General features: G+C 35.6%; 2 protein-coding genes across 8 annotated transcripts in view; one reads left to right on the forward strand and one right to left on the reverse strand.

Annotated features, from left to right (window-relative positions):
• Positions 1–2,640, forward strand: part of TMA16 (translation machinery associated 16 homolog) — a 32,854-nt gene extending 30,214 nt beyond the window's left edge. Inside the window, exons 8-9 of the mRNA XM_085059869.1 lie at positions 958–1,000; positions 2,320–2,640. Coding sequence (XP_084915995.1) covers positions 958–1,000; positions 2,320–2,494 — 218 coding nt within the window. The 3' untranslated portion in view covers positions 2,495–2,640. The remainder of the gene's footprint in view (positions 1–957; positions 1,001–2,319) is intronic.
• Positions 2,641–7,205: 4,565 nt separating this feature from the next.
• MARCHF1 (membrane associated ring-CH-type finger 1) overlaps positions 7,206–13,148 on the reverse strand; it is a 223,438-nt gene continuing 217,495 nt past the window's right edge. For all 7 annotated transcript variants that reach the window (XM_085058626.1, XM_085058620.1, XM_085058625.1 and 4 more), the window contains one exon: positions 7,206–11,375. In XM_085058626.1, coding sequence (XP_084914752.1) covers positions 11,074–11,375 — 302 coding nt within the window. In that variant the 3' untranslated portion in view covers positions 7,206–11,073. The remainder of the gene's footprint in view (positions 11,376–13,148) is intronic.

Consider the following 13,148-nt stretch of genomic DNA (forward strand, 5'->3'; position numbering starts at 1 on the left):
ACTTGAGAAAATTGACAGATGAACTAGGGCAGAACTGTTTGTTCAAGGACAATAAAAAGTTGCTGAAATGTCACCATTTTAAGAACTAAAAAATAAAGTGGGTTTAATGTTACAGAGGTAGAAGACATCTGCCTTGTTGAGAAACCTGCTGGCTGTGAAATCTGTACAGTTCATAGACAGTAACGAGGTATTTTATACTATGGAAATTTGTCATGGCTCCTAAGGCATAAATCTCCAAAAATTAGTGATGATGTTAAACAAGGGCCACTTGCAACTCTGCAGGACTGACCAAGTAAAGAGTGACACTGAATCAAGGTAAAGCAGCTTTGGCATCCTATGTAAAAATCTGCATAAGATTATAAATTACACGTCAAAGGTTTTGGCCACTCCAGGAGGAAAAAAGCAGAATCGTTTGTCTCACAGGTCTTGATACAAAATAAATTCTCTTTTCACTACCAAAGGTAATACAGATTTATCGTGTGTATGTATACTTATTTCTGTTAATGGGGAAGACTGAAAACTTTCAGTCATGAAAATTACTGGTGTTTGTTTCTGTTCAGCCAAGATGAACATGAACTACTGAGAGGAGACAGATGCCAACAGTCGCTATAAATGTTCTTTTCCATATACTGTAGTACTTTAAAGGCATTTCAGTAACTATGGAATGTTCATTTCTCTGTATTTAGTATTTTATAAATGTTATGACTCGCCCCTGAAGGGGAGAGTAACTGAGGTTCTTGTTAAGAGATCCTTTGGGGAGATTGGAGTGAAGTACAACTGAATGAGTGGTAGTTTTGTATATAGGTATGGCAGGTTTCTTGTAGAACAATTGTTGCAATGGAAAGGAGGTGTGTAGCCATTTGGTTAGAGGACCTTTGGCTCACATTTCTTCCTTTGAAATGAGACTCACTTGAATAATGTAAGAGATCTGATAGAATTTAATTTCTTTCCTATTAGAAATCCCAGACATTATGAACAGAAAGCATCTTAAATTTTTCAGGTAAGTTTTTTTCATTGTCACTAATAATCTGTTTATGCAAAACAGTGTTTTGAAGTTGACCCATTGTATGTCTTTTTTCATAAAAAAAGGAATTTATGCAAAACTGCAAGGAATTTGTCATTTGAAAAAGCAGAGTAGTATGGGATTGCTATTTTGGCATTTCTTAGCTGCTACAAGCTAAACACTGGTGACAGTTATTAATTAAAACATTGGAAGATTTAGATTCAGCAGTTAAAATGCCGTTTCTGTAACTTAAGTAACCTTTTTTTCTCAATATTCTTAGATTATATCTTACCTAAAAGGCTGATCTCAGCTGTTCACAGTAGTGTTGGTGTGTGTGTTAAGTACTAGGTTGAAAATCTTAAATTTACAATTCACATCCAGTTAAAAGATCTGGCAGCTGTGAAACTTGCTGCTGGTTCGTCTGGGCAGTGTATTGCTATGTCCTTGTATTAGACTGAGTAAACATTTTTGCTGACAGCATTATCAAATGAAATACTTTATAGGAAAAAAAAAAGAAAATACTTAGGAATGCATATGCTTCAAGGAGTGATGTATTGCTGACTCCCAGGGATGGTATGTAGCCAGAAGTCATACTTACAGGACATTGGAATAAAGCCAGAAATCCCAAAGAAGAGAGACTGCTGTATTTATAAATACGCAATTGACTTCTTGAACTAGGACATCAGATAGAAGTGTTGTTGTATTGCCTTGGTAGAGTAAAAACATACCTTGTAATTGACAAATACTGTCTTTGCCCTTGAGAAAAATTATCTGTGAAATGCACTTACTATAATCAAGAAAGCATTCTAATTAACTGAGTACTGGGTTTAACTTATATTTAAAACAACCGTTTCTCCTTCATGCAGCCTTTTGAAATAATACACTTCCCTTGTGAATTAATGCTTACTAACACTTTGTATTCTCTTAAAGTCAATCATGCAACATGTTAACATTTACCATAAATCTCTATATGGGATTTTACATATGCAAACTCTTCTGACCTGCGACAAACATAAAAGCAGGTGCCTGAAAGTAACTGAGGGTACAATAAGGCTGTGGGAATAAAGTGAATAACATATTTTTGTTTCAGAATATCATGTCTGAAAGTACTTACTCCTTCACAGAGAAATTGCCACTTCTGTAGTGTACAAAATCAGGTGAAATATTTGGTGCTTATTCATATTACAGTGGGACAGAGGATAATTTAGAAAAGCAGCCTCACTTGAGTTAGCATCTTCTGAGGAAATGTGAATTAGCTCTGCTATTCCTTCCTTTCTATTGGTAATTGGTTTTCATTACTTTTTTTTCTCTCTAAGAGAATGGGATGGTGACCTGAGGAAACTGCCAAACATCAAAATGAAAAAGCTCTCAGCTCGGGATGCTGCTTGCAGTCACCCTGAGGTGACAGATGCAGAGGCAAAAGAAGACTTGAATGAAGGAGAAGAAGAGGTGGGCCCTGATGAGCACCAGCTGATTCAAGAGCTGGAATAGTACATTGAATTAAAAGAAACCTATTTTAATTATCACTGGAAACAAGAATAAAATTTAACTATATTTGTAAAGGCTTTGTTAGTTGCTTTTTTTATGATCTCACTGTGTACCTATGGTAAAGAATAAACAGTGTATTACTGGGTAAAGATGTATATTATTGGATAATTTTTTTTTACTATAAATAAATACTTAAAATCTTAATAGTGTAAGTTTATATCTTGAAATTCCAGCTAGTTGAGTACCTTTTCCCTGTCTAGATTCAGACTGGAATACTTTGTGGTCAGAAGTCTTTACGTATTCCTGGTAATTGCAATAATCTGTTAAACATGAGGAACTCTTCTCTTGTACCTTCATTTCTCTGAGAATCTGTGTCAGGATCATAGAGAGCTGGAAGTGTTTCAGTAAGATACTGAGTATTTTATGTTTTGTCAAGAGAATTCGAAAGTTACTGTCTTCAGTAATTTGTATTGCATAATTCAGATCAAAAGCCAATCAAAGTCCCTACAGTCTGTTTTTAAATATATCTTAGTCCATGGGTTTTTTTCTAACCCCTCTGTTGAGAATTAAATTGAAGCTGCTCAGGACTTTTCAATAGCAGCCTTGCTTTGTGAAGCAGCTCTTTAGATGCTTTTAAATGTGTCTTTCAGGAAAGTTCTTAGCAGATTATCACTTCAAAAGCTGTAAAATGAATTTAGAAAAAAAAAGGTAAAAAGGCAAGAGCAAAATTAGGGATAATTTCACAGCAGGTATTAAGTAGATCTGAATGCATCTTAGGCTGTCTGGGCACAGAAGTCACAGTTCAGCTGAACTGTTTGTACACATGGTAGTAGTCACAGATGCCTGTTAATTATGTGGAAATAATTATTCCTGATGGATGATCTTTGTAGTACTTGATCCCTAATACACTTCTGTGTGCTAAAAAATCAAGTAAGTCTTTGTCATGGTGAATAGTTATGTGGGTTTCCCAGATTTCTTTTGCAGATATCTAGATGTGTATTTTCCTATCTGTACAGCAGGAGTTACTGATGAGTGTTAAGTCTATTAATACGTTTATTAAGTTTTCCCCTCATTACAAAATAGGCTTGTGCTATCCTTTCAAGTGTTAGGAAACTAACCTCTTTAGGTGGTATAGAAATAACAATTGCCCTTAAATTATTCTAAAGAAGAAACCTGAATAAATTAAACAGACCTGGAGCATGTGTGGATGATCTAATGCATCTTCAGATGGACTGCAAGTCTTACACCTGGCAATAGGTCCTATCCTCTGACACCAGCCACATCTACAGGCCATGACATCACTGCATTGTATTGGAGAGATAAATGTGCTGAAGCTCAGGGCAGGCCTTTGGCATTTTTATATCTTTGTTAAATTGAGCTGTGTAGTGGAATTTATCTTGTTTTGATTTATAAAACTTGAGGTGTTAAACTCTGGTAGAAGCTGAGCCAGCGTAATTGGATTGAACTAAAGCTGTGTATTTGGTTGTTTCAGTGCTTTGACAGATTTTGCCTTTTGGAAGTTCATTTTGAATTTTTGCTTGTATACAAAGTTTGATGTTTGAAATTGCAAGTAGAAATATTGAGTCACTTTCCCATGACATTGTGTAAAATATGGACGGAAAATGAGCAGATAACTCCACAACTAGAAGGTGTCATAGTAATTACAATATATTAGGCTGACATGCCGGTGAATGCTTCAAAAAGATTGTCATGCAAGGTTATGAAGAATGAGATATTCTATATTCCTTGAAACAATCCAGTAATAAGACATTATAAAAACCTGGTTGATGTGATAGTCAAATACTTGAAAATATGTCTTTTTTAACATTCTTCCTTCAGACTACAACAACATGTTTACAGATCAGACCTTATTGACATTGCGGATTTTCTTCCTCAAAGTCCATATATTCAGTGCTTGTTTAGCTGGGTTTTAAACTGTCTTGTTAACCTACTGCACAAGTAGTGAAAAAAAAACAGTGTTTGCATGTGAACTTTTTACATTGAATTATCAGAAAAAAATCATGTAGCTGTCAGATACTCATATTTGAATTGAAAATAATCTAGGCTTAAACTGATGATGTGCAAGGCCAATTTATCAGATGAGTTGTTGCAGAATATTAATGTAGCAGTGGGAAAGAACAACAAAAGCTCCCAAACAAAGCCATGTGTTTATTTATTTATTCATAATTTCTGTGCTGAGAGTTTTTTGTCCTGACAGGCCTGGAGTGAGGGGGATGCAGAGAGAATTTTTTGCCTGAGATGAGCTGCTGGACTCTCTTAAATTAATTTCATAGTCCAATCATGCTTTATATTAGAGTTTTGTATGTTGATGTGTTTTTCCCTATAGGGAAGGAAAAAAGATGAAAAAAAAACCCTTTTTTTTCTCTCAGCAAGAAAAAGTTCTCTGCTTAAGGAACCTTCCAGGTTTAGTTTTCTATTAAAAATTCCTGCAGTGCAGAGTTGCAGTACAAACTTGGCTTGTTTGGTCTGTCTCAGCATAATACAATACATACATTATCTTTCTATCCTCTAGCTCTTTCAAGAGTAAAAGTTCAATTATAATTGATTTCCAGACTTTCTTCCTCAAAAGAAGTTTCATAAAGGTAAGAGACTTTGCTAATGAGGTGTTATAATTTTTGCACTGCAGTTTAAGCTGTGGTCTTTAAAACAGCTGCCAAGTTCCTGTGAGAGTTCCTGTAATGAAACTCAGAATAAGCTGATGGTGAGACACTTACCACAGTGGTACTGTAATCAAGTTTCCTAAGCCTTGACTGCTTGATTGCAAAAACTGTCCAATTTTACTAAAAAGAAGGGTTTAATATGGAACTAGTTACCTGTTAAAATGGAATAATAAATCAAGTTATTAGACCAAAATGACAGCATTACTTTAAAACAGAAGTATTTTTAAAATAAAGATGGAAGCATCCTACTAATGTCAGCTCCTATTCAAGTTCACACAGTGAACCTTGACAGTACTGTGGTGATTTGAAAATTGATAAAGTGATGATGCCCATTGCTGATATGAAGAGATGAAAAAATCTTACCCTTATTTTTTAATGAAATATTCTTTTTCCCCAGCTCTCAAAATCTGCTAGCAAACCTAGAGGTAAAGTGGCACTTGAAGATTCATTAAAGCCTTTGCCTGAACTTCTAGACTGATTTGTTCATTTGACTGTATCTTCTGGGCTACTGTAAGCAACAAGCTTTCTTCTGTGATCAGTTAACACTTGGGTTTGTTCTTTTCACAGTTTAATATGACCCCATTGAAATCTTGCTACTCAATTATGTTGCTCACCATGTTTCCAGGCATATGCATACACGGAGGTAATGATCCATGTTTAATTACAGATGTATTTCCTCAAATTATTAGTTAATTACTTAACACACTTAAAAATTACTGTGACCTATCTTCTTTGGTTTTTATTTGGAATAGTGCTGATTACTGTATTCTTATATATATTATCTTCTATATGTTAGAAAAAAAGGAAGTCCTGTGATTCAGTTAGTATCGGTTATACTTATTTGCAAGTAGTAAAAGGGCAAGTTTGTCCCAGGGCCCACATTGTCCAGCAGACTGGAATCATTCTGTTCTCAGTCAAGGTTATTTTCTGAGCTCTGTGTCATAGGTAGCAGGAATCTGGAACACCAGTTAGTACTTTTGGCAAGTTCTTTAACAATTTCTTTGACCTTTAGGAAAGCTCATGCAGAACAGCCTTAATATTTTATTGGCTGGGATGTGTGTATACAGACATCAAACTAAACAGAAAGGTATTTTGTGTTCTAACAGCACCCTTCATCAAGAGATTGGAACTCTTGTGAGCAAAGCAAAAAGGTATAGGGATCCATACCTTTACTCTCTTAGTTCTGAAGCCAAATTTGACTCCACTCTTCCATATGCTAATAAATGGAAATTAATATATCTTTATTACTGGAACTTCCTTGGTTATGCTGTTTCTTCTGTATTACATTTTGCAGGGATTTGTGAATCCATTTTTACACAGTGAGCTAATTCAGGCAGCTGACCATCTAGGAGAAAGATCTGGGTTAGGTGGATCTGTAAAAAACTAAATTTGTACCTTGGTTGGAACATTCTGTTTTAGTCAAGGTAAGATATTTTCTTTGGTTTTCACTTCACGTTTGCATTTTTTATAATGCAAACATGTAATATTGCTTTAAATTAAAAAAAAAATCTTTGGGATTTTGAAAAAGGAAAGAATCTCACCAAGTCAAAGTCTAAAATACTACAAAAAGGAACAGGATGCATTCTGACAGTCTGAGCTGGGATTAGCTTTAAATTATTTTTAACTGTCCCATCTTTCAAGCTTGCTAGTGTTGGACATTCCAAAATCACTGTAACAGTTCCAAAACACTGTTTTCCTTAGGAAGCTTTTGTCCTCTTACCCTCCTGTAGTTGAATCCCAGTACCAACTCTCCATTATGCTGTGGATGTAAAACCAGTTGCTTTCTAGGCTTCTTTATAGGGTTGAAGCCTGCATAATTCTTTACAAGTGTTTTTGTTCTGTGAGGTATTTTCCTGAGCATTCTGCCAAGGTGGGGTACCCAAAACCAGCCCCTTGCAGCTTAGCAGGTTTATCAGTATTAAGTAAGGAGGAAAATATATTGTTCACCTTTTTTGCAAGACTGGTCTTGGCAATTCGTGTTCAGCATGTGATGCTCTCTGTAACAAGGTGACAAATGTAGAACACTACAGTACTTTGAGTAATTTGTTTAATACAAATACATTTTTTCACAACATTAAGCAGATACATTACTTTTGTTTCCCTTACCTTCTGTCTTCCAGTATACATTCACCCACAAAAACATACATTTTTTTCTTTTGCAAAAGAGAGGGAATTAAACAAATAACACAAACTTGTAGTTCTGAATATTATACACAGTAAAATATTTTCATCAGAGTGTAACTTTCATTGCATTGGAAATTATAAACTGTTTTTTCTGGAGATGGGGAATTACTATTTTTTTCTACACAACAAAAATAAACACAACATTCAGATAGAGCAATTTGTGAATGGCACAGTTAAACTAGTTAAGAATCATTGTAATGCTACTGATAGTCAAAATGGTACATTTATACCAGTTTGAAATAAACTTTATAATGCTTGTAACTTAAAAACAGGAAAAGAAATGTGCATGTTCACAGAAGTGAATATGGGAGTTTTGTTTATCTTGTTTAAATTTTCAGATCTGACCTGACACCAAATTACTTCTACCTACCTTTATTAAAACTTTGTTTAAACAAGAATGCAGATTAAACTCTTCTTGGTAATGGCAGCTCAGAGCCAGGTTCTGCCCTTGTGGGTTTAGCCAGTGAAATTCCCCTGTCAGCGTATTTGCTGGAGCTGCACTGTGGCTACACAGGAGTTTGATATGGTTCTTTATTTGAGATGGCATCTTCATTAAAAAGCCTTAGACTTTATCTTAAAACCTTCACCATACTGTTTTGTTTGGATTTTTTTTTCAGGATAGAATACTGTGGTTAATAAATTAATACAGAAAATTGTGTGAGAATGAAAAAGCATTGGTTGATAAGGATCTGCCTAGTTTCTCTATTCATGTATTTTCCTTATTAATGAAGACCAGAATCCAAGGCATGGTGGTATGAATAGCTCCTTGCCCTCTTGAGGAGGTTGTACCCTGCTTCAGAAACAAATTCCAGTCCTGCACGAAATCCCTGAAAGCTCTAGAAAATCCAGTGCACCTAAGAAGAGAAAGGGATGCACGTGCTAACACTGTATAATGCTTTAAAAAGTTAAGGACTGCTTCAAGCTGGCTGTAATCTGTCTTGCTGGTGACTTGTCTCATTGTCCATCTCAGCAGACAATGTCCCATTTTGCTCCTTTTCCTGCTGTCCATATTAAATATTTCCAAGGGAGAGGAGGAATTTCAACTGAAGTCTTTCTCCTTTTTTTAATTTAATTAACTGTAAACTCTGTTGTATATATGGTTAAGTGCCAGAAGAGTGTTTGAAGTTGAAGGCATTAGTATAAAATTTTGCACATTGTCTTTTTTGTTGCTGACTCTTCAGTGTATTTTAAAAAAATGTAAAATCTGGTTGGATGCTACAGTTCTGCTTTCAGAATCTTCACATATTTTCTTCTTTGAGGTGAATTTTATACTTGTTCAAGGAAAAAACCCCTATGTGAATTAGTCTCAAGTAAACTGACAAAATAGGGGATAAAGTACTTTCAACGGGGCCATGATGCTACAGCAGGTCAAAGAACAAGGTGGTTAAAGAAGCAGGGTTACTTTCACTTAGTAGGAATCTATTATTTTAGAAAGCTCTTGATTATCTGTCATAATAATGTTCCTTGTCAGTAAATTTTGCTGATTGATCAGGTTTATTGAAAACATCATTCCAAACATTGAGATGCACTTAGTAATTTTAAGTGTCTAACTTCAGGTATCACGAGACTTACCTTTTACCGAGTAGCTTTTTGAAAACCATGCCATTGCAGACTAAGCATGTGCAATTACGAGACATTCCTTAGTCCTGTCATCATGCTCTGAAGACCTTCTGAAGTCTCCTCCACAATTTTAACTGCAGAAATGATTTGGTTTCTCTTGTATGTCATTTCAAATAAGAAGCTGCTACAGTTGGAAGTTGCAGTTGTATAGTTGGGAAATTATTCTATATAAAAAGTGCGTGCCATTATGTAAAAAAACTTCAACATTAAACCATCTCACCTGGAGTAACTTACAGCAAATATTGACATGTATTAAGGACCCATTTGAGCACCAAGATTTTGTGTCCTGTCTAGCCAGATAACAATCACTTAGTCACAGCCAAATTACAAGAGCAATTCCAATACAAAAGAATATAATCATCTGATTAAAGACACATTTCTTGCTAACACTGCTACTTCTAGTATTCCCTGAGCCTTAAGCCAGTAAACATTCACAAAGGAATACCTATTATATAAACTCCAATACATCTTAGGCCCAGCAGCCTGGATATTTGCAAGAATGGGATGATTCTGTTATTTCACTATAAATTTTTGAGTGTGTAAAGAGAAAATATACCAGTAGAAACGTCAAGGCTTCTGTAGAACTGTAGTTTGCTTGTAATTGTGGCAGATAACCTCCTTTAAGTGAGTCTGTACTCCTCCTGTCCTTATTACTCTGGTTCTTTATTTGCTTGTTTGCTTTTCCTCCTTTACTAAATACAAGATTAAAAAAAAAAATTCCAACTTTTTTTTAAAATATATGTTATGTTCAGGCCCCAGACTTGTCCACACCAGTACATAACTACTCCAAGTCAATACTTGCTCTTGTGTCCTTGCAGTAAACACCACAGTTTTGCAAAGTGAATCACAAAATTGCTTAGTTATATATAATTCACCCTGTTGGACACAGTATTGTATCTACATTCATTTATCTATTGCACCTTTTAATGCTATTCACACTTCATTTTTATATGCCAGTGCGCAAAACACGAAGTTAAAAACTGAACTGTTGAATCTCTAACACGTTAAGTTTACCTGTACAGAAGGAAACCACTGATTTGTTTTTTCAGTCAGGAAGATAAAACCTAACTTTTTAGAACAAGGGGATAAAAACTAATGTTTTCTTAAGATATGTAGGTAGATATGTTCTCTTATATCTACCTTTCTGTATCATGAATCTTAAAAATAAAACCAAAAATAGCTTCCATCTTCCCTATGTGTCATCGTTTTTCAGACCTTTGATAATATGCAATTTACTATTGTATGATTCTGCAGTGAACTGCTTTTTTTTTAATTTACAATTCTGCCTCAATACTTCACAAATCCAATTTATGTCTAATTCACTCATAAAGTAAAATAAACACCTCAGCTGCTCTTCTAAATGCATATCTACATATTCTCTCCTTCCTGTACTTCACTGACAGGTATATTTAAAAAAACTAACTGTAGCTTATGGAGACATGAGTTTATACTGGTTGGAACTGCTTACTTTTTAAAAGTTCAGCCATAGTTAAAAACAACTGGTTCAAATATCCTTAGCTGACACAGCTGCCCCAACATTCAGGCTCCACTACAGTGATGTGAAGGTGAGAATAAGTGCTTCAATACAGCTCTCTGTACTTTGTTTCTGTTAATGAATGTAGCAGGACGGGTACCCTTTGAAGCGTATCTTTGAAAAGATAAATAGCAAATACAACTTTTAGTAGTAAACAGATGAAAGGTTTTGTGTCTTCTGTAAACAAAATTACTGTATCAGTTCTGTTTCTACATTCCCAGCCACCTAAGTTAGGGAGAAAGAAAAAGTACATAGTCACATTGATTTGGCATTGTCTGTTAAACCTCTTCTCTATTGCACTTTCTACACTTCCACTTTCACTACACGTGCTGACTAGTTGCGAAACTACGTCACGAACGGTCACATTCCATACAGTAACAAGTTGCTTTGCTGGATCCATGTTCCTTGTATGGTTTTGATTTTTGGATGGGGTATTTTTTTGTCGTTTGGTTGGGATTTCTTTTTAACTGGAAAAATGCACAGTCATTTCTACTTTCTTGTAGCATGTGTAGTGTAGCAAACACTACAGCTTACTCTGCCAGGAAGAAGCAATGCTGTCCGTGTCAAACTGGCATGACGTCCGATGTCACTTCTTCCGCTGCGGGCTGAGAGTTTGTACCTGTCTGTGCTACTGGCACCACCACCGCATCCTTCACCTCCGGCGGCTGAGTGCACGGAGAGCTTTTCTCCTCCAGTTTTTTGATGGTGTCTGGGCAGTTCTGAACAAAGATCACTCTGTTGTAGGCTTTCAGCCTGCGCCACAGCTGGACGTAAACCTTACACTGCACATACATGAAGACCAGGCCTCCTGTGAATCCAATGGCCACCACAACGAGTTTTGTCCAAAATGGCCATTCAAGGACACCTTTAAAATAGAAAATGTGTGTTATATATTGAATATCAAGCACTGTGTTTCAGTAAGATATATTGAAAAGAAGCCACTTGCTAAGAAGTGCTAAGTGCCACTTGCTAAGAAGCCCCACGTATGTTCATGCTATTGGGGCAGTTGTGGCACAAGTAGAAAATAGACTGGATTTCCTATTCCACAGGCCAACCAAGAAACTGCCTATGGAATGGGAAACTGTTTCCCACTTTTAACTGATTTTACCACCATTTGGTCAAATAAGAAACTCAATGCCACTCTCAAAAGCTTTCCTTCAGGGTTTCTTCCACCTTTTAACATTAAAGATATACTGCTTCTGCTGCTTCCATAGTAATACAGGAAGAATCTTTTTTTATTAACTGGTGTGGGACAGAGAATTTTGTATCTTTCCTTTTTTCCAGGATTGCCATATTTTCACACTTGCACTTTATTTAGAGAGAGAAAGCTCAGCTGAACCTAGACCTGTTTCTTCAAGCAGAATAAATTGATGTGAAACTTGATTCCCTACCACATATAAATTATAGAATACGTTAAATATATTTTAAACTGGCTTTTCTATAAACCACTGTCAGGTTTAGCTATTAAAAGGTTTGCATCATATAATCCCATAAAGAGAAAAAAAAACCCAACCCTTCTAAATAATTTGAGATATCCATTTAAATTGGGTTTTTTAAACTCATAGAATATTAACAAACAGTACTAGTATTATTCAGGGCTTTCAGTTTTTCTTCTTCTCAAAATATGTTTATGAAGTGTTCTTTCTCCAGTGTTTACTGTCTTTATCTTGGCAATTCCCATTTAAAAGCAGAAAATGGAGTAGAAAGCAAACTACATGTATGTCCTTCTTGCTCCCCCAAATACACGTTTGCTTTTTTAAAAGTACTCTCCCCTGCAACAAGCAAATTTGGGGGCAAAAGCATCCTCTGAACAAACACTTACTTTTACATGTTGTAAGTAGCTCCAGGGCACCTCTTTGTCCAATTTTTAGTGTAAAGAATCAGCCATTACATTTGGCAAACACTGAATGCTATACAAATCATAAATACTTTTAGAGCCTACCAGGATTAATTAACGTGATTCTTTAGCATTGTGTGTAACAACAAAAATCCCTGTTAGCTGTTTTGTTATGTAAATTCAGCTAATCTACAGAAATAGCTTCCCCCTAGTAATGAGTAGGGTGATGTAGTTGTACTCATAAATAAAAGTTCAAAGCCATTCCCAGTCCTGTCCTCTGGGCCAGGTTTTTTGAGATAAAAAACAAGGTTACCCATTTCGAAAGAATGCAAAACAAGCCTTTGTAGCCTGTGTTCATCTGTGACTTACTGAGGCTTGTTGCTTATTTTCCTCTCTGAGGCAAGAAAGGCAAGCATCAGGAGTATCATCAAATATTTATCTAACTAGTGAGGCACAAAGCTCCACCCGTTTTGTTTTCCATGTTAACTTCAGAATATAAGACAAAGCTAGAGACCTTCGTTCCTCTACGGTGCTTAAATTCAATTCAGATCAAAAATCAAAAGCTTTTTATCATCATGATGACATTTAAAACTAAATTTAAGACCAAATAAACTTAGATTTGAAATGGAAAACAGTAGTTCAGTTTAGGGTATGATTTCCACATATGCTAAGTATGGCTCCTACTTACATTCAATACGTATTTTGTAACACATGTCCAGTTGGATTTTCAGTACCATTGCAGATGGAGACTCCGTGACTTCTCTGTTCCAGTGTTTAACCAATAAATACAACTGGAACATG

Source organism: Lichenostomus cassidix, chromosome 4 (genome assembly GCF_008360975.1).
Source record: "Lichenostomus cassidix isolate B80296 chromosome 4, HeHo_3.0, whole genome shotgun sequence".
Lineage (NCBI taxonomy): Eukaryota > Metazoa > Chordata > Aves > Passeriformes > Meliphagidae > Lichenostomus > Lichenostomus cassidix.